At 38.2% G+C, this 19993-nt stretch overlaps 1 protein-coding gene and 1 pseudogene across 2 annotated transcripts; both read left to right on the forward strand.

Moving 5' to 3' along the window:
- Nucleotides 1–488: 488 nt before the first annotated feature.
- On the forward strand, nucleotides 489–9051 carry LOC104611139 (ATP-dependent Clp protease ATP-binding subunit CLPT1, chloroplastic-like; annotated as a pseudogene). Its single transcript, XR_016085382.1, has 6 exons — nucleotides 489–862; nucleotides 960–995; nucleotides 1095–1204; nucleotides 4811–4990; nucleotides 8419–8546; nucleotides 8623–9051. The product of XR_016085382.1 is annotated as an ATP-dependent Clp protease ATP-binding subunit CLPT1, chloroplastic-like (transcript).
- A 6286-nt stretch (nucleotides 9052–15337) lies between these two features.
- LOC104611129 (LOB domain-containing protein 30-like) lies at nucleotides 15338–17557 on the forward strand. The gene is made up of 2 exons (XM_010278062.3): nucleotides 15338–16227; nucleotides 16826–17557. Exons 1-2 carry the CDS (start codon nucleotides 15877–15879, stop codon nucleotides 17237–17239), a joined length of 765 nt encoding a protein of 254 aa, XP_010276364.1. The 5' UTR covers nucleotides 15338–15876; the 3' UTR covers nucleotides 17240–17557.
- Nucleotides 17558–19993: the final 2436 nt, after the last annotated feature.

Genomic DNA, 19993 nt, shown 5'->3' on the forward strand with positions numbered 1-19993 from the left:
GCCCCTCGCGGGCTTTTGTTAACCTCGGGATTCTTAGGGAGCTCGGGTTTCGCCTCCTAGGAAGTGTGGGTTCCTTTTGGGGAGCTCGGGCCTCTTCTTGGGGAGCTCGGGATTCTTATTGGGGAGCTCGGGATGCTCAGGCCTCTTCTTGGGGTATGGCCGTGCTATGTCACCGTGCCGATCTGGCGTTCCTGCCAGGTCACCCCGTTTTCTTCCACGTGTCGCGCAGCCAAGGGGTCGGGTCGAATCTACCTCCATCAGTTTTAATAAAAAACAAAAAATAAAATATCTTTTCAACTAATTTCATCATATATATACATGTTTTTTTATAAAAAATAAACAATATAAATAACATACATATGTATTTTATATATCGGATCGGATAGGGGCAATCATAATCCAATCCGAATCAGGTCCGATTATCCGATCCGAAAAGAGGATGTCCAAATCCGACAGAATATGATCGGACATCCATTTGCACCCTACTCCTTACTACGCAGCGGCCCGTGTTTGTGAGCGGGAGAAGCAAGAGGGGGAAGTCAGCCATGAAATTCATGAAAACGGAGAATCCAAAAGCACAGTATCAATAATAAGCTTAGCTAAAGCTCCTCTTTGACTCTTTGTCCTTCGTCTCCCCTCGATAATCTGGATTTCTGACAATGGCCGCTCCAGCGCTCTTAGTATTGCCGTCAACAACTGCCGCTTCACAATCCGTCCAATCTCTCCATTGTTATCCCAGACCAGCAATTTTGGTGAATTCTTTGTTTAGGAATCGGCTTTGGCTTCGTCCCTCCAATTGGAGGCCTATTCTTCGTAAGCAAAACGTCGCCATTGCAACTGTTTCGTTTAGTCTTCCCACTACGTAAGTTCGGGATTTACCTTGGATTTTGATTTTCTGCTGCGAATCATCTATTGGAAGAATGTTGATTTGTTATGGTCAGTGTCTTCTTGCTTAACAGAAAACCAGATAGAGCTCCTGCCGAGACGATACCCAAGTAAGGTCAAATGAGTGTAGCTCCATTATAATTTTTGGGCCTGATTTTGATTTTACATTCGTGCCTTTTTTTTGTGTTGACTGTGGAGTAATGGCGAAGGTGGTCCGAGAGGGCGATAAAGTCTTTTGCGATGGCAGAACTGGAAGCGAGGAAGCTCAAGTACCCGAATACTGGGACTGAAGCTCTTCTAATGGGAATCTTGGTCGAGGGTTAGTGCTTCTGGAGTTCCTGGAATTTATGTCTTATTTGAATAACATTTCATGGATTTCCATACTGAGTTTTAACCTCAAAAGAATCGATTTTAGCTACGCCTAAGTGACAATGCAAATATTGATGAACACCTAAAACTTTAATGAGCTTAATTGCCAAGGTAAATACACACCAATGTTTATCCCATGCATGGTTGTAGCAATCATTTGCTAAGAATTTGCATTTGTATTAAACAAATTGTTCGGCCTACTATTGTCTGTCTGCTGCAGCATAGGTCATTCTACCTCTATGTGTAGTTCACTTCTTACCATTTCTGGTTTCATTTAACTTTCATTCTCCTCCTGAAAATTAGGGCCATGTTTGGTTCACTGCTCTAGGCCTCATTCTCTTAATTCTTGCTCATTCTAGGCAAGAATGGGCAAGAATAAATAACATTATAGTGTTTGGATACAAAATTCTTGCCAAGGGCCACATTCTTTTTAAAATGAAAAATTAGCTCCATAGCACAAAAATTGAGTAGCCTACAACATGAAAAATAATCATGCCCCATCGCTCATTTCATTCTTTGAGGAAACTCTGCCTACAAAACTGTTTCCATAGATGTTTACTTTTGTGAAAGTGCTTTTACGAAAGTACTTTCATAAAAGCACTTTTATACTTTTATGAAAGTACTTTCACAAATGTGCTTTTATAAAAACACTTTTATAAAAGTACTTTACTAAAGCACTTTTATAAAAACACTTTTATGAAAGTACTTTTATAAAAGCACTTTTATGGAAGCACTTTTGCAAAACATCTATGCCAACTGGTAAACATTGACTGTTGGAGACCTAGGCTGGTGGTTTGTGAATACCGGCACAATTTTTTTTTTTTTTTGAAAAATGAAATTGAGCAACATATAACACTTGTCATTCTGAAAAGAATTTGTTTTTAGGAAAAAGTGTTTGGTTCATAGCAATATTTTCTCATTCTGCTTATTTTTATCCATTCTTGTCCATTTTAGAATTTCAACTTGGGTAAGAATTAGAAAGAATGAGAATTGAACCAAACATGACGTAGGTTTCTTTTGGATTCTGGTTTCTCATTTTCTTTGTAATTGATATTTCAGGGATTACTTGGCCAAAAATGCCACGATGATGGAAGTAGAATGGTAGACAATATAAAAATAGAGCCTTCTTTAGGAAAGTGTAAGCTCTTTTGCTGTATAAGGTGCTAGGAGCTAAAACCTGGAATTAGGAGTTGTCTTTCGATTTTTTTTTTATCAGTAACAGAATCAAAATTTATTACTTAACGAAATAAAGCATGTATAAATCATAGGTAGCCTTGGCTACCTCCCTGAAAAATAAGAACAGCTTTAATATCTTTTAGTCTTACATCTGATCCCAAAACACTGTTCCCTATTCACCCCTTGTTTTGCTAATTGGTCAGCTAGACCATTGGCTGACCTTGGAGTCCACTGAATTATCAACTGCATGTCCCTTGAAAAATTCCTGAACCTTTTAATTTCATTTCTGAAATACCAAGGAGTCTTCTCATTCTGTTTCAGCCAGCATATCACTATTTTGGAATCACCTTCAACTACTAGCTTTCTCACCCCCATCTCCATGGCTTTTTGCATCCCATAGAGCACTGCATTCAGTTCTGCTATTACAGAATCGCTCATTCCAATGGGGGCCTGAGTACATGCCCTCTTTCGAATTAGGGAGCCAAGAGAATAAGACTTGAAATCTTTTTAAGTTGACAGAAATTTTGATGATTTGGCACATACCTTCTTCAATGCCCTTGATCATACAAATTTCAAGTGTGAAGTTGCATTCGTAAGTTGTAGCCTGATTTCACCATTGGATATAACTAAAATTTTTTATTTGAGGGAAGTCTCTTTCCCAGTACCTGTAGATGTTGTCACTGTTAATTACCTCTTTGTTGTAGAGGAGAAAATCTTTGATTAGGATGAAGAAAAGGAAAAAGGGAGCATATGCAAATATGGTAGTATGACATGAATATGATATGAAGGTTGTGCTGGAGTATTTCTATGCAACCTACATATTCTACGTATAATGGAAGAAGGAAACACATGATTGAAGAGCATTTTGGGAAGTCTCATGCCAACCTCCATTTTCCTATTGGAGAAAAATGCCTAAGATGGATAAGAGTAGTTACTTGCTGTAAGACTGTCGGGTTGTAAAAGGCTATAAACTCAGTTGAATCCAATTCAAGCCTGAACCAAACCAGCCTGGTCCAACCCAATTTACAAAATAACAAATCAAGCCAAACTTTAACCAGTGGTCGACAGCTGGTCACTTATGTGTATCCACCTAGGTGCTTAGGCAGCAAGCTTGTTCACTGACACCTAGTCTCACCTTGCTGCCTTGATAATTATTTTAGTTTGTCCCTATATGCATTGTATTTTGACATTTTAGGCTGTTGCTGATGCCTGTAGTGACTTAATGGTATTGTACAGGTAATGTCTTCTCTATGAAAAATATTGATGTTATCAAAATAGTGGTATAGAGCTGCACTTTATTTGTGGTTCCATTCTGGTGACTGTGAACATGGTTGGGTTTTGTTACCTTATCCATGGAACATTGGGATATTGAGTTTTTTTTTTTTTTTAATTTCTTTTTTCATTTTGAGTTTTCTAATGTAAGGTCTTAATTGTAGATGGAGCTTAACTTTTGGGGCAGTTGTGATCACATAGGAATTGACCAATAGGGACCAAAATTGCATTGCTTGTTGATAATTCAAATCTTAGAGTAGCAGAAGGCTCATACAGGAAAGCCAATTGGTTTGTCCTTCAAGGCTAGATCTTTGGATTCCAGGATTAACATATTGTTCAGATTGGTCCAAAGAAATGCCAACTCACTAACAGTCTTGCTAGATGTGAAGTTGATTACTTTAATATAATATCCTTTTTTCAGTAATCAAGGTCTAATATTAGCAAGTGTTTGTCATTGGCATTTGGCTTACCTGGGAAAAGGGATTGTAATAGAACTGGGCTCAGCTGACTAGATTACCTTTTAGGCAGTCTTTGAAAGACTGACAGCATGTTGACCTGCTGAGGTTACTGGATCATGAGCTGACTGATCTGATATCTCAACTCACTGTCCAACAGATCTTTGGATGCTAGAGTTAACAAGATGTTCAGATTGGCCAAAGAAATGCCAACTCAGTGACAAACAGTCTATCTAGATTCTAGAGGTGAAGTTGATTAGCTACTTTAGTAAAATATACCTTTTTTGTTATCAGTAAACAAGGTTCAATATAGTTTTTGTTGTTGACTTACCTGGGAAAATGGGTTGTTATAGAACTGAGTTAAGCTGACCGGATAAAGTTTTAGGCAGTGTTCTGAAACACTGACAGGACATTGCCCTGCCGAGGCTACTGGATCATGAGTTGATCAATCTGACATCCTCCTGTCAATGCAGTATATCCCTTCCATTTTTTTCTTTTCCAATTTAAATTTCCTATCAGATAAGAAGATTGGTGTTTAACTTTTTTTTTTTAATTATTTTGGCTTCTCAACTATAAATTGTAACTCCATGAATCCAGCACGAAGGCCATGCACTTGAGACATCTTTTTTCTAAATCATCTTGCTTCTCCACAGGAACCAGTCTTGCAGCAAAATTTTTGCGAGCAAATGGAATTACACTTTTCAAGGTGCGGGAAGAAACTATCAAGTAACTTGGAAAATCTGACATGTATTTCTTCAGTCCTGAGCATCCTCCATTGACTGAATCAGCTCAAAGGGCCCTTGATTGGGCTGTTGATGAGAAACTGAAATCAGGTAGTTTTGTTGTCTTTGTGCACTCTTGTAGTTGCAAACTTTCGTATTTTATTATTTTTGTATATTTCAAGAATGAGTGTTCATTACTTATATTGGTATGTCTACATCTTTAGTTTATTATTTCTGTGCTTCACTAAGGATAAGGAAGAAGAAACTATTAGATGCATGAGCAATGCCCTGGAGTTGGGGTAGGAGACATTTTATTTGTTGTGTTGGGACTCTTTGTCTTGGATACAAGATCATTGTAGCACCATCTCTTCATGCTATTATTCCAAGAAGATATGTTGATGTAATTGTTCTTTTTTATTGGTAGAGGATCAGAAAACTTTTATTAATCAAGGTTAAAAGTACAAAGCAAAAGAGAAAATACAATTTGAGCTCTGTTGAGATGCAAAGCAAGAGCTAGCCCCAATAAATCACTTGCTTTAGAGTTAGAGGCTTGACTTGATTCATTTGTAAATTTATTCCTTATGTACAACATGAATTTAAGAGATATGCAAGCGATTAGGACAGTAATGCACAAGAATTTCATATATACTTATTTATCAAAAAAAAAGAATTTCATATATACTTTTTGTGCATGAGTCGTTTTATGAAAAGGGGGTAAAGAAAATTGTTGCAGGATTGCCTTAATATAGAATAGAAAACATCCCACCTCTTTTCTTTATAATTTTCTTTTGGGTAAACAAGGTGTTGTCTGTAGGCTAGGTAGGGATCGGATCTGATGCAACTTACAGGGAGAGAAAGGGGAAGAAATTCCACTTGAACCAATGCAAGAGAACAGTCAACCTTACTGGTGGTTTATGGCAAAAAAAAAAAAAAAAAACAAAACAAAACAAAACAAAACTGAAAGAAGCCAAAGACAATGAAAGAAAGAAGAAAGGGGATGAAGGAGTTTGGGTATAATTCTCTACCTCATCTTAAACTCATTGAAGTTTCACAAACCAAGGAAAGGAGATGATGGAAACTTTTCTCTTGTCAAAGTAAAGAGCAAAGCTTAGTGGGTAGGAAGGCAGCCAATTCTGTGGCTGGTACACTAGCAAAGCAGGGAACCTTCAGATGTGCAGATTCAACAACCCAATTTGTGGTTTCACTGGTTTGTATGTAACAAGGAAGCTACTACGAAGAACTCTCTCTAGTTCTACACCCGTCTTCTCTCACACCTAAACTTTGTACTTTTTATGTGGATATGGGTGTTCCTCCCAATTACCATACCACCCTATTTTCTGTCAGGAGCTTTTGCCCTTGTCTGTGTTGTGTTCATAAATTGGTATTTGGTAAAAGTAATTCCCTAACTAATCTTCATGTTCATATTTATCATTTGGTAAAAAGCCTTATATTGAGATAGAACCTTACCAAATAAAACATAAAAGGAAAGGGGAGGGGATGATAACCCTTATAACTATTATCATGTGTATTAATGTTGTTCTGTTTTATATAAATTACTAATGAATTGTTTTTTACAATAAGAATGGGAATTCCCTGCTGTTTATTTTAAGTCTCTTTTCCCACCTATAATTAATGATATTTATTACACCTGAAATTGGAAAGAAAAGTACTATCATTGGTAAATACAAGTCCAATTTCATTTGCACTAGTACAAATGCAAGAGAGTGCAAATTCTGGTTCATTTTTGCTTTTGGTTTTACTTTACTCTGCTTCAGGTTTTATTTTACTTCATCCGCATTGCAAACAATCAAAACAACATATATCCCAAAATAAAAGTAAATCAAAATTTGCACAACTTATTTGCTTTCCTATACTTCTGCACCAGTATAAATGAAATTGAACTGTAAGCGAACTAGGCCTGAATAATGGGTGTCCTTAATATCTAATTCAAAAAATAGATCCCATAACCCAAGCTAGTCAATGATAAGATTAATACATGAGGAAAGCATTAATGGATTAAATGCACAATTTTATTCTTCTTTCTAAATTATATGTTCTAATAAATTCCCTTTTTACCAAAAAGCATAGAAATTATCTGTTATTTATTTAATTCTCTCTTTGTTCACGTACAAGTATTGCACCTGAAGTTTGGGGGAAAAAACTCCACTTATATTATTAGTTTATTATTATGCTAAATTCTTAAACAATAGGTATCCATAATATCAAACTAGAAAAAAAAAATATTCATGACCTCAAACTAGTCAATGATAAAATTGATTGACAAGAAGATCAGTGAAATAAAAGATGCATATACACATGCATAAATAGAATGATGGCACAGGTCTATCTATAGGAAACATTAGTTTCAATAGCATGTTGCACAAAAATACAAATATTTTGTTGGGGCTGATGCTAGCTGTCTATCTCCAGGAACTGTTCTATTATGGTCTACTTTATTCTTGAAGCCTTTCAACTGAAATCTTATAGTAAACTGGTAGACTAGAATCCTTTTGGGCTTGTGCCTGTTAACAACATGAAATAGACCTAGCCTTTTCCATTCCTTATGGAGAATTGGAAAAAAAAAAAAGTGAAATGCTTCAAAAGAATTTTTCTGGAACCTTAATGTTGCAATATTCAATCACTTATGGAGAACATTCCTTAGATGGGAACCACCAGAAGGCAATTAAGTGAAACTGAATTTTGATGGGAGCTCCCTTGGAAATCTGGGAATTTCAGGTATAGGAGTAATCAGAAATTATGAAAGGAGGATACTAGCTACATTCTCAGGACTGATTGGCATGGGGAATTAATTCACTAAAGGCTGAGCTTTTGGCATTACTACAAGGTCTGGAGCTAGCTAAACAGATGGGATACAGGTGTATTGAAGTGGAAGGGGACTCAAAAGTGATCATTTCCTGGGCTGCAAACAGTAGCCATACCCCGTGGTCTTTTAAACATGCAATTAGGGAAGTGGTAAAGATTGCAAAGGAGGTTGAGGCTGAATTTAAGTGGGTCCGAAGGAGTGCAAATGGGTTAGCTAATTATCTAGCAAAACAAGGGGTGTTGAGATAATAACTATTTTGGGCTGCTTTTTAATGAGGGACAGAAAAGAGTGTTTAAATGGGATCATCAATCCCATCACCAAAATGTATACACTATTCCCAATCTGAAATTTAAATAAAACTCATGCTTACTGATCAAAAAAAAAAAAATCATTCCTTAGATGGGACTATTAAACATGCAGCTTGATTATCATAAGCCACATGTGTTGTAGATCATCTTTGTCTATTAATACAGGACCACTACTTTGAAAAAAAAAACACAGGACAGTTAATGTTGGTTCTAGCTCTCTGGTGTCTTGAGAGGGGTGCGCTGGAAATATGAAAATATTTTCTAACCTATCTGATGTTAGTTTGGATGCTTTTTGTTCGACGATGTTAGTTTGAATTTGTCATTCCACCTGTTATCTCTTACATATGTATTGATGTTTGAATAACCATATCCTTTATTTATTCGGTTGAATCTTTTATGGAGAGCAGGTAAAAGTGGGGAGATAACAACAACTCACTTACTTCTTGGTATTTGGTCCGAGGAAGAATCAGCAGGCCACAAGATATTAACTGCTCTTGGTTTTGATAATGAAAAAGCTAAAGAGTTGGCCCAGTTTGTAAGTTCCAACTCTGGAGTCTATTTGATGATTTAAGTAATCTTTTATCTTGCCTTGATATGGTTATTACTTACAGATAAATGATGACTTGATTTTGAGCTATAGATTGGAACATTGAGAAGTTTTTAGAAAAACAAGTCAACTATTCCTAGAAGCCTCTGATATCCACAGAATGGACAGCTGGACTGTGGACAGTTCGATACCAAAGATTTGCACTGCATTTCAACCAGGTGCCTCTGTATCCAAACTGGAGATGCTGTTTTTCTTGTTAGAACTTATGATGCATTTGATGGCATTTCCCATATACATCATTGGTAAATGGCTTCCAATACATTCATATCTTTCACCCTGTCGTTAATCATTTTCTTGTTTAGAATAATTGTTTGGAATATATCTGTTTTTGACAATGCAATTGGGCTTGCTTAAGACAACCAAAGAATATGAATACAGGAAGAGTCTTCCCCCTAATCCCCTTTCTGGCCTGTGATTATGCAATCCATAACGATCTTCAGAGATGGTTTGGCAGTTGGCATTTGCACATATTAATTGAGCATGAACAAGAATAGCTTATGGGTTTTACTAGTCTCTCGTGAACTCTAAACTGGTCCCATGTTTATCAATTTAAGTCCAAACTCGAAGGTATAATCTGAATCAGATCATGGTCTAATCTACTGTAGTCTACTAGTTCAAACGGACCATAAGATAGCAGTACTACAGTAGTAGTTTGAATGTTGAATCATCCGCTCAGGGTTGCTCCTGGCTCAACATGTTGTTTTGCTCATGGGTTGTGTTCATGGACAGAGCAGATGATGTGGTAGGCTGATTGCACCCAATGAAGATAACTGGTTCACGTCTTGTCACTTAACCAGGCCCAAGCCCAACTTGTGCAATGAATCAAAGCAGGCCGGGCTCTGGTTTTTAGGAAGCTCTTGAGAATCACGTACAGACACCTAATGGACCATACCATACATATGACAAGGCTGCCAGAAGAAATTGCGAATGATCCAGTGATTGGAATTTGGAACCGAGACGTACTTTGTACCAGAATAGTGTTTGTCACTCGTCAGTCAGTTATTCCAAAGTCTCGGCTGGAGACTGGAGTGAATGAAAGTAGGCTCAATCTGTCTTGATGTAATAAGCTACTTGTGGGCCGGCTGATTACGTCAAAGCTGATATCCAATGTTGGACAATTAATGCATGCGATTTATCTCTCACAGTACACTGTAATAATGCATCTCCTATCATCAACATGTCAAAAGGCTGTTCAAAGACCGCTGCCTACTGGCCTCCTCTCTGGTAGTGAACTGGCACATCAATGGCGATTGTGACATGTTTCGAATACAAATCATACAAAGATATGATAATTTTCCTGAAATAATTTCGGGTTTAAAAATGGGAAAATTCCACTGTTACCCTTAACTTTGGGGGTAGTGTAAAATTGTACCGTAAGTTTTAAACCTGTTAATGCAATAACTAAACTTTCAAGAAGTGTTAAAGTTGGTCCCTGTCAATCCATCTTCAGTTATCTGTTTTAAATGCCAAAAACTATCCTTACTGTTCATTGTCTAAGAGAGCAAAAAAGATGAAATATGATAGGGGGAATCAATAATTGAAAGCAAAGAAATAATTAGACAAGAATGTCTTTTAGATTTAAAGGTAGAATACAATGACTACTACATTAGTCTAGAATCTCAAAACACCTCTACATTAGTCTTTTAGATTTAAAGGTAGAATACAATGACTACTACATTAGTCTAGAATCTCAAAACACCTCTACATTAGTCTTTTAGATTGTGACATTACTGTTCAGTCTCAAGGTAGAAGACAATGAGCAATGTCTTCTTTTCAAGGGTATTTTTGACATTATCAATAGATAATTGACAGTTGGTTAATGGTAGGGACCAATTTGACACTTTTTGAAAGTTTAGGTACTGCAGTGACACATCTGAAAGTTCGGGTACTAACTTTACACTACCTCCAAAGTTCAGGGTACTAAAGTGGAATTTTCCGTTTAAAAATTTGTCAATACAAATACAATTATTGATAATTTTTGTCAAGAAAATGTAAACTTTGATCTCATTTTGAATGCAAACATGTTTAAGAAATCCTTGTAATTGTGTTTGTCACCATTACTATTTCAAGTTTCCACCTGAAATGTTACTGGATTGTTAAATACAAATTGTTATTTCTATTTCAAATGTCAATATGATAGGGCTTTTGATAGTTTGTCATCTTCTTCCCCGGCTCTATTCTTCTAAAGTATGGGCCCATCTACTATTGTGTTCGGACTTTGGACTTGGAGGGATGCCAATTCTACTGGTTTAGGCATCTAACCTCACTCTTGCTTTTATATGCGTCGTTCTCTTGATAATTGGTGTGGAGGTCTATCAAACCCCATATGAAAAGGCAGAAACGCCCTTGACAGGGACATACATAAAAGCAATGGTGAGAGTAAGATCTCTAATCCTACTCGTTATAGTATAATTAGCTTTTCTTATTTGGGTATGGGTAGACGACCATAAATGGTCATTAGGTCCACATATACGAAAATTTTAAATATTTCATTTTAAAATAAAAATTCCACCCAAAAAAAAAAGCTTAGTTTGGTTATGGGGTAGAGGCATCCGAGCCTTTATCCTGCCTTTTGTACCAAGGATGGAGAGGGAAAGCTTCAGCATCCTAGGCCACAACTATAGTGTCAGCTACATAAATTGCGTTGATTTTAACAAAAGTTTTGGAGTCTGTTTGGCTCACGGTTGGAATTGGAAGTGGAATCGTAATCAAAACCCCTTAGAATAATCTATTCCCTCACTTGTTTGGTTCAGATGAAAGTCGAAATCAGAATCAGAAATTGAATCAGTTGAAATGGATTTTCATTCCCAAGGGAGGGGGAGAGAATGGCAGTTTTCTTAGATAGGAGAATGGTATTCTATCAGGAATGAGAATGAGATTCTGATTCTGTCCAATCAAATGGTTAGATTTAAAATGGTCCAATCCAATTCCGATTCCAAACCCTATTCCTGTAAATCAAACAAACCCTCTGCCAATCTGATGCAACGTTCCTCTTTGGGTTTAAAGGCAGTTAAAAATAGCTCAATTGGCCGAGTTTGTGTGTATACTTATTTTATCTATTTCCTTGTAGTAAAGTAAAGGCTCAGTTTGAAAAGAATATAACTACAAATACATACAAAATACAAAATTTTGCACTATTTATATTCCTTCCAAATTGAACCATAAAAAATTATCTACTTTTTTGTACTCTGCCTGGTCTCCTCGTGGTCAAAAGTAAAATTTGAACTTTAGCCAACTTTGATCAATGAAAACTTATTTAAATTTATTAGTTGTAATTTAGAACAATTTTGTATAACTTAAATGATATAAAATTTAGGGGTTGCATTTATTTAATAAAATCTAATTATATTTCAAGCCAAAAAATTGAAATGCAAAATTAGACAGAAAATCAAATGTATAATATTATGAAATGGAATGGACAAAAACAGTACAGCCCCCAACTAATTGCCACATAGTGGTTTGTTATGCTTAAGACGGAAGCAACAGTGTAATAGCCACCGACTACCTACACCTCTATTATGCAGTCCTTAGGTTCCTCCCAGCCTAGGCAACCCAATTGCCCATGTGTGAATGCGTGTCTACTGAATGAGTCTTTTCTAAGACAACTGTATCATCCACTGACCCCTAAACAGTAATCCAATTAGTAGAATCTTCTGCGTTTGGTTTGAAGGAAAAGGTAGAGAAAGTATGAAAAAGGTGGAAAAACCTTTATAAACCTTGTATATGTTTCCTTACCTTTTCTTTTAAACCCAACATAGCCTTGAGTGTATAAGTATATGTTTGAGAGAGAGAGAGAAGACAATCTAGTCTGCGGCCATAACTATGGGTGTAAAGGGACCGGTTTGAGGTTGGATCCTGTTCAAATCAAAATCAATTTGAACGGATTAGACAGACCAATAAAACATTGAATTAGATCAGTTTAAGTTTAATGGTCCAAAGTATTTATTAGATGGATCCATCCATAATGGATTTATATTAAATTGGGTCGAATTAAACCAATATCCGATTTATTAATAGAAGATAAAAATACATGTGTCAATGGATCAAATTTGCATTGGAACCAATTTAAACACATTGGACGGTCCAAACAATAAATTGGACCGACCCAAAATGATTCAAAATATTCATCAAATTAGATTGGACCTGGTCCATCTGTAATAGACTCATATTGGACCAAATTCGGTCCAATTGATACCCCTAGCCATAATTCCACAATATGAACACTTTGAAGTAAGATGGGGCGGATTTCTAGATGGACATCATCTTATGTAACAGAAACAGTATATCTGCCACCAAAAATCAGCATGAAAAGGTGACTTCCAACCCTGAAACTCATGTCCTTCGTGTCCATGAATCTCTGCGTAGCCTAGGCTGAAGCCTGGAGAGAGAGAGATTAATAAATCACAGCTAGGGATTGACGGGGGAGACTCGTAAAAGACTAAAAACTTAGTCTGGTCTTTGGTCCAAACTTCCTACTTGACTGATTTATGGTTTTTTTTTTTTTAATCCTTTTTTTTTTTTTTCAACCCGTTAGTAACGTCTGAAATTTTTGATTAAATAAACAAATCCAAGTAGCAGCTATTTTGTCCAACCTTGGGGCGACATCCCGTGTTTTTAAAATTTAAACACATGTCCTCTAATACATGAGCAGAAGAAACCCATGCATTTGACCGCACGAGTGGGGAACTCAGGGGCCCCACTTCTATCAAATTTAAATATATGCTTAGTATTTATTTATTCTAATTATACATAAATTAATTAAGAGCAATACAAACTTACCTAATCGTCATCTCATCTTACACCACGACCAGTCGACCGCATATCTGTGACATTGTGTCGTTTCACGTACGTTGGCCCCACATATATATAGGTCCCACAGAAAACGTGGGAGATGTCTGGTGTAAGATGATTTGTATGATTCCATAAGAATATTACTCATTAACTATAAAATCCTAGGAGATTGATTAATGAGAGATTCGATGGAAGGGGGGCGTTTCATGATACATGATCATCACCCTTTAAACAGCTAAGATGGGTCCGTTTAGTGGCCACAAATCCCACGATTCCCTTTTTCACTTTATACAGGGAATCATAAATCCTTCCTTTTGATGATTGGAGATGCAGCTGCCCCCGGATTTAACATCTTTTATCAGGTTAAAAGTGAGTGGGGTCCTTGGAAACACATGCATGCTCCCTAATGCGCTCCATACAGCTAGTTGTCACAATCAATCGGGGCGGGGAAAAGCAAAACATTGAGAGTGGTTCGTCTAGAGGCTTCCCTGGACGGATCATCCTATATCTTAACCAGGTGGACTGATCACTTGGCCAATTTGACCTATAACAACTCGTCATTGAATTGGGTGGGCTGGGCCAGGTTTTAACTCAATCCAGGCCCAACCTTAAGAATTGGGCCTAAAGCTCGACCTCAAGGTCAAGCTCAAATTATTCAACCCGAGCTCCGTACGTATTAAAATTTGATTGCATTTAGGTTGGGCTAATTGCGTTGGAATTAGGTATTGGGCTTCCTAAAGACTAGGTCCGAGTCCAGTTCAACAAATTTAAAAACCTAAACTTTTGGGCCTACCGCCAGCCTAAGGACTGAAAATTTAAGCCCAGCCTATGTACAATTGCGGGCTGGGTAGGTCTAGGCTTAGATTGGGTCCACCCAAGTATATGTTTGATTCCGTGGACATTTCCTAAGGGACAATTTTTCAGATAAACATTTTTCTGAAAAACGTTACTTTAAACATTTTTGCTTTATCTATTTGATTGGGTGTTTTATGGGTGTTTCAAATAACACCATCTGAGCTTAAAGTGCACCACATCAGTATTACATTTCAAGAAAATTGACGTTTCTCCAAATATCTCATGCACATAAATCAAAACATTTCAGTTTTTTAATGACCGTATGCAATAAACACCAACTCCTATGTATGTGACCTTCGTGTGCCATCGTTTTTTCAATAAACGCCCACGAAACCAAAGATCACCAAGGTGAACCACTGAATTGGGTGTTTTAACTTTTGCCTCATGTGACGTGGCCATTGAGGGCTGACTAGGCTGCCATGTTGGAGATTCTTTACGTGACTCGTCTAGGAACACGTCCAATCAGAGTGTACCGGGGGACTGAATTGTGTGGGAATGAAGGTACGTAAACTATCCCGTCAAGGCACGTGTCCAGGAGGAGCAGAAGTAAGAAGTGGGCTTTTTGTCTTGTTTCCTCATCACAGCACAGGGATTGGACAAGAGCCGGACGGCGCGGCGATGCGCCGTTACGAACTGTTCATGATTTCCTTCATTTTAAATTATTAAAACCGGAATCGGGAACAGAAAAGCGAAAAAACGTTCCCCTTTTCGTCAAAAAACCATAAGCGCGTGGGCCCCACTCCCCTCCATGAGATCATCTTATACCGGCCGTTACGTTCCTCTGCACCGACTCACACGTGGCTATGTTTTACTCGTCCAAGTACACGAGAGTGGGCTCCACCCGTGCTTTGAACGCCGAACTGGCCCTGACTTCGATTGGCTCCCCATTATGGAGTCTAGACTCAATGACAAAGACGTCCTCCTATCCTCTTCGTATTTACTCATCTATCCCTTTGAAAATCTCTAGAGTAAATACGGTATCAAATTTGCATTCTCCGACTCATAGAAGGAAGCAAATTTGCACGGCTGATCTAAATATTAATGTGGGAAAGAGGGTCATTTTCAAAGGAAGAAGAAAAAAAAAAAAAAAAACGAGAAAGCAAAGAGTGATGAGAAAGAAGGATTGGCGTCTTTTGCCCTCCACGCAGCTTAAAACACGCAGGCAAATATAGACAGACCATCGACACATCTCGAGTTATAAAATTCATGCTTTTGTTGCAATTACAGAATCAAAAGATAGCCCAGAAAGCTACTCGGATGCGTAGAGAGACGAGAGAGAGAGAGAAGGGGTTGCTAGATTCACGAGAGGAAGGACGAGAAGCAGTTAGGACTTGGGAGTCGCTAGGCTGATGGCATGATTGCTTCACGCAAGCAGCTAAAAAGGTTGGCTGCGTCGCGTGGCTTTAAAGATTTCGATTAGAATTTAGAAGATAAAACCAGGGAAGAAAATTACAAAACAAAGCCTGCAGGGACCTACCGAAGAAAACCAGATTACAGAAGTTGAACTCTTGAGTTCGGATTTCTCTTCTTCATCATAGTTAGCTACCTCTGTTGTTCAGTTCGATCGGCGATGCGGTAAAAGAGACAAAAACAAAGAAGCCCCCACAAGAAGATGAGTACAAACAGCACGACTAGCACCAGTGGCGGCGGAGTTGGTGGTGGTGCGGTTGGAGGAGGTGGTGGTGGTGGTGGAGGAGGAGGACCTTGTGGTGCATGCAAGTTCTTAAGGCGTAAGTGCGTCAGTGGATGCATCTTTGCGCCATACTTTGACTCAGAACAGGGAGCAGCCCACTTCGCAGCGGTGCACAAGGTGTTCGGTGCAAGCAACGTATCCAAGCTTCTTCTGCACATACCGGTTCATAAGCGACTGGATGCGGTCGTCACCATCTGCTATGAAGCTCAATCTCGGCTTCGTGATCCCGTCTATGGCTGTGTCGCTCACATCTTCGCTCTTCAACAGCAGGTACGACTCTGTTTTAATGCAGCCAGGGGTTCTTGCTGGCTTGAGCCGTCTTTCTTTACATTAAAAATTCCGGTGTTCATGACTGTAATGCGCAGCTTGCGCGGTCGCGCCCTTTCTGTATAATAATTCTCTCTCTTTTCAGTGCTCCAAGGAGAAGAATTCAAGAAGGCGGTTGGTCTCGTTTCTCGGAATTAGGGTTTTGTTTAGTGCAGTCGTTTTCTGAGAAACTGTTAAGGATCTTTTCTCTCTTTCTGGGAAGAAAACACGGAGAAATGACAGTTTTTTTTCTTCTTTTCTCTCTCTAGAGAGTAGAGAACTCAGTTGTGGTTTGCAGTATTAACACACACCAACTTTTCAATTTAGCATCACTCTACAATAGCTTCAATCTTCCGATGGGTTCGAGTAGGATCAATTGGTTTTTGTTCATGGATCGACTTCTGATGATTGATCTATATAGTTACTTTGTCTAAAGGAGAATTTTACACGTATAATGACGTGGGCCATGGATTGATCAGAATCAGAAGATTAAAAACTTAACCAGTAATCATTCATCGTCGGTTATTGTAATCAACGTAATACGTGGATTTCGTGACTGTAGGTGGTTAATTTACAAGCGGAGTTATCCTACTTGCAAGCTCATCTGGCAGCATTGGAGCTTCCATCTCCATCGCCGCCTCAGCCGCCTCCGGCACTGCTGACGCCACCGCTGCTCTCAATATCAGACCTTCCGTCAGCCTCCACCGTGCCCGCCACCTTCGATCTGTCGACACTTTTTGATCCCGGGGTGCAACCTGCGCAATGGGTGTTGCAGCAACAGCAAATGGATATCCGCCAATTCGGAGCAAGCGGGAGAAACCCTGCCGAGAGTCCTCCTTCCACAGGAGGAGGTGGTGATCTTCAGGCATTGGCACGGGAGCTCCTACAGAGACACAGGTCGCTGGTGGGGTCAGCATCCGCTGAACAATCACCTCCACAACCACCACCCACAACAACAACATCCCTCCATAACTGATCAGACTGACTGACCCGATTGACCGGAACTTGTCGTCGAGGACTAAACTGATAAAAATCTGGCATGTGGGAATATCTAATTACCTGCCATCTGGTTTTGGGGGAGTTTTTGTTCTCATCCCAACAGGCAAGCTTGTTTAAATTTAATATTTGATCTTTTTTTGGAGTAGATGAAATGTAGAATTCTAGTTTACAATTATTATTAAGTAGGCTCAGCCTTTTACACCCTCAATCCTTCTTGTTTGTTGTGAGCACAATAGACCTCAGAACCAATTAAAATTCTGAATCTCTGATGTCAAGGAAGATGCTTTCAATGACATATACACGCTCATATCATATGGATGAACAACAAGAGTTCTCAAGTTATTACTTGTACTCAACGAATAGCCAGTGCTGAATTTGGAATAATGGGTGGATTCCCCCAATTTAAGCAGATTTGAAATCCTTATCTTTGTTAATTATTTTGGAATCCTGTCCTAGGCTGACTCCAAGAACCCATACTTATCCCTTTGGTTCGGAATCAGAATCAAAGTTCTTCGGAATTGAATTGGAATGTCTATTCTCATAGTCTGTTTGGTTCCGAAATGAATTGAAATAAAAATTTGAATCAGCTGGAATAGGATTTTATTCTCAAGAGAGGGGTCCCTCGTATGGGGGAATGCCATTCCACCAGGAATAGAAATGGGATTTCGAATCCGTCTAACCAAACAGTTAGAATGATTCCACAAATCAAACGGGCCCTTTAACTTTTTATGGATGTTAGGGGGTAATCATTTTGAAATTTGAAATAATCCCTGTACTGGGCAGAATCTGATGGATTTCCGTTTCCATTTTGTCCCCTTAAATTCTTGATCTAAAGATTCCAAAATACAGCCTAACATGAGACAACAGGCCCTAGAAAAGGTGGAATGAGTATTGTTTTGAGAAGAACTAGGCCTTTATTTCTTGGAAGGTCGTCTCGATCAATTAAAGGAACAATGGAAATGCCATAGGCCTTGTGTACTTTGATCGATATATTGAAGCAGCAAAGGGCTGGCAATTGCATAATTAAAGTAAGTAATTCGTACTCTCAAACTCAGGGAGGGCAGTAAGGCTGCTGTGTATATTGCAAATGTTGCACAAAGCCTTAGAAATGTTTATTTTTGGAGCTGAGACAATTTTGCAGGAGCTTGTTAGCTTTGTTTTTGGTGTCTGCAGACTGCAGCCCTACTTCTTTTTCTTGTTTTATGCTACCAAAACCAAAGGACGAATGCTGATCGTATGGGTTGGGTCAGAACCCTGGGCCTGGTACATCTGGGGCCCAGTGTGCTTTTAACTGTGATTCGGAATGAACATTGGATCCCACATGAACCACGGTGTTTCCAAACTGCTTTATGCTATACACGTTTTGACCCAATCCGTGTGGCTATCATTGTTCAGAACTACCAAAGCTGGGACTCTGTAAACTTTAGGGTTAGGGATTTAGGGGGTGTTTTTCCTTCCAACATGAATGTTTTTTTGTTTTTGTTGTTTTCTTATTGGATGTGTAATTGTGTATCTTCTCAATCTGTTTAGGGAAATAATCTTGTTTCTATACAACCCAACAGATGGGGTGTCCCTCAGTGTCAATGTTTTTGTTTTTTGAAAAACAGAAAAGCACTTAGTATTGGCCAGCAACCCAAAAGATGCTTTCAGAAACAGAAAAAAAAAAGTATTTTCATTTCCATAAGGCTGATATCAGTTACTATTCGGCCTGTGGCACATAAATCAAAATTTCGTATACACCCTTTCTTGAAGCCCTCCCACATACCCTCTTGCAAATGCTACTGCTTTAAATTTCATAATATGGACCATACCAATTCACATTTAAATGGACTTTAGGCCCAAAGTATAATATTTTGTGTTTTTATCATAATCTCAAATCACTAAAGGAGATTAAGCTTCTGAAACAAAAAATTGAAGAAAGCATTTCTGGTTTTACTTTTAAAAGAACTCAATACAACCAAGAACGTGACTTAGAGTTTTTATTAAAAAATGATGCTGATTCAGACCATTTGTAGAGCCCAATTTCCTTGAAACCACACAAAAGAATACAGTTCACTTTGAATAGTACGTCCTTATCCTTCAATGAAAGGTATGGCTCAGACCACAAAATATGAATAAATAAATAAATAAAGATGTGGCCCAAGACACAGCAGATTTGGTTCGGTCAGTTTTATTTTTTACCTGAAGATATAGTTCTGAATACTGTGGTCGGAATGGTGTTGATGATGATGATAATAATGTGTTGAAATAGTTTCATGAGCACAATGACGATATTGTCGCACTCCAAATGGCGAGACAATGCGCATGCTGATTGGACATTGGGCCATCAGATTTGACATATTTCTTTTTTTTTTCTTTTGAAGAAAAACTGATTTGACATATTTCTATTTTCTAGGTTAGGCCCTACCCAAATGACCCACCTAGCCCAAGTTCCTTTGCTGGATCACATAGAAATATTAACAGTTTGAACTTTGAAGTGAGGGTCCATAATGTTACCTTATCTCAAGAAACATGGTCTATCTGCATAGAAAGTTGTAAATTTGTGAATATAACATACTTTGGAAGCTTATTCCACTAATGCAATTTATTGGACAATTTAGAAAATTGAAACAGCTTGAAATTTTTATCAATGAAGCAACTTCATACCCATGCCTTTCGTATAAAAGTTCCACTAATTAAGCAAGCACAGGTATTTTGCCTCTATCCATAAAAAATAAAAAAATAAAAAATA

The sequence above is a fragment of the Nelumbo nucifera genome, chromosome 4 (genome assembly GCF_055504915.1).
Source record: "Nelumbo nucifera cultivar China Antique chromosome 4, China Antique-T2T, whole genome shotgun sequence".
Lineage (NCBI taxonomy): Eukaryota > Viridiplantae > Streptophyta > Magnoliopsida > Proteales > Nelumbonaceae > Nelumbo > Nelumbo nucifera.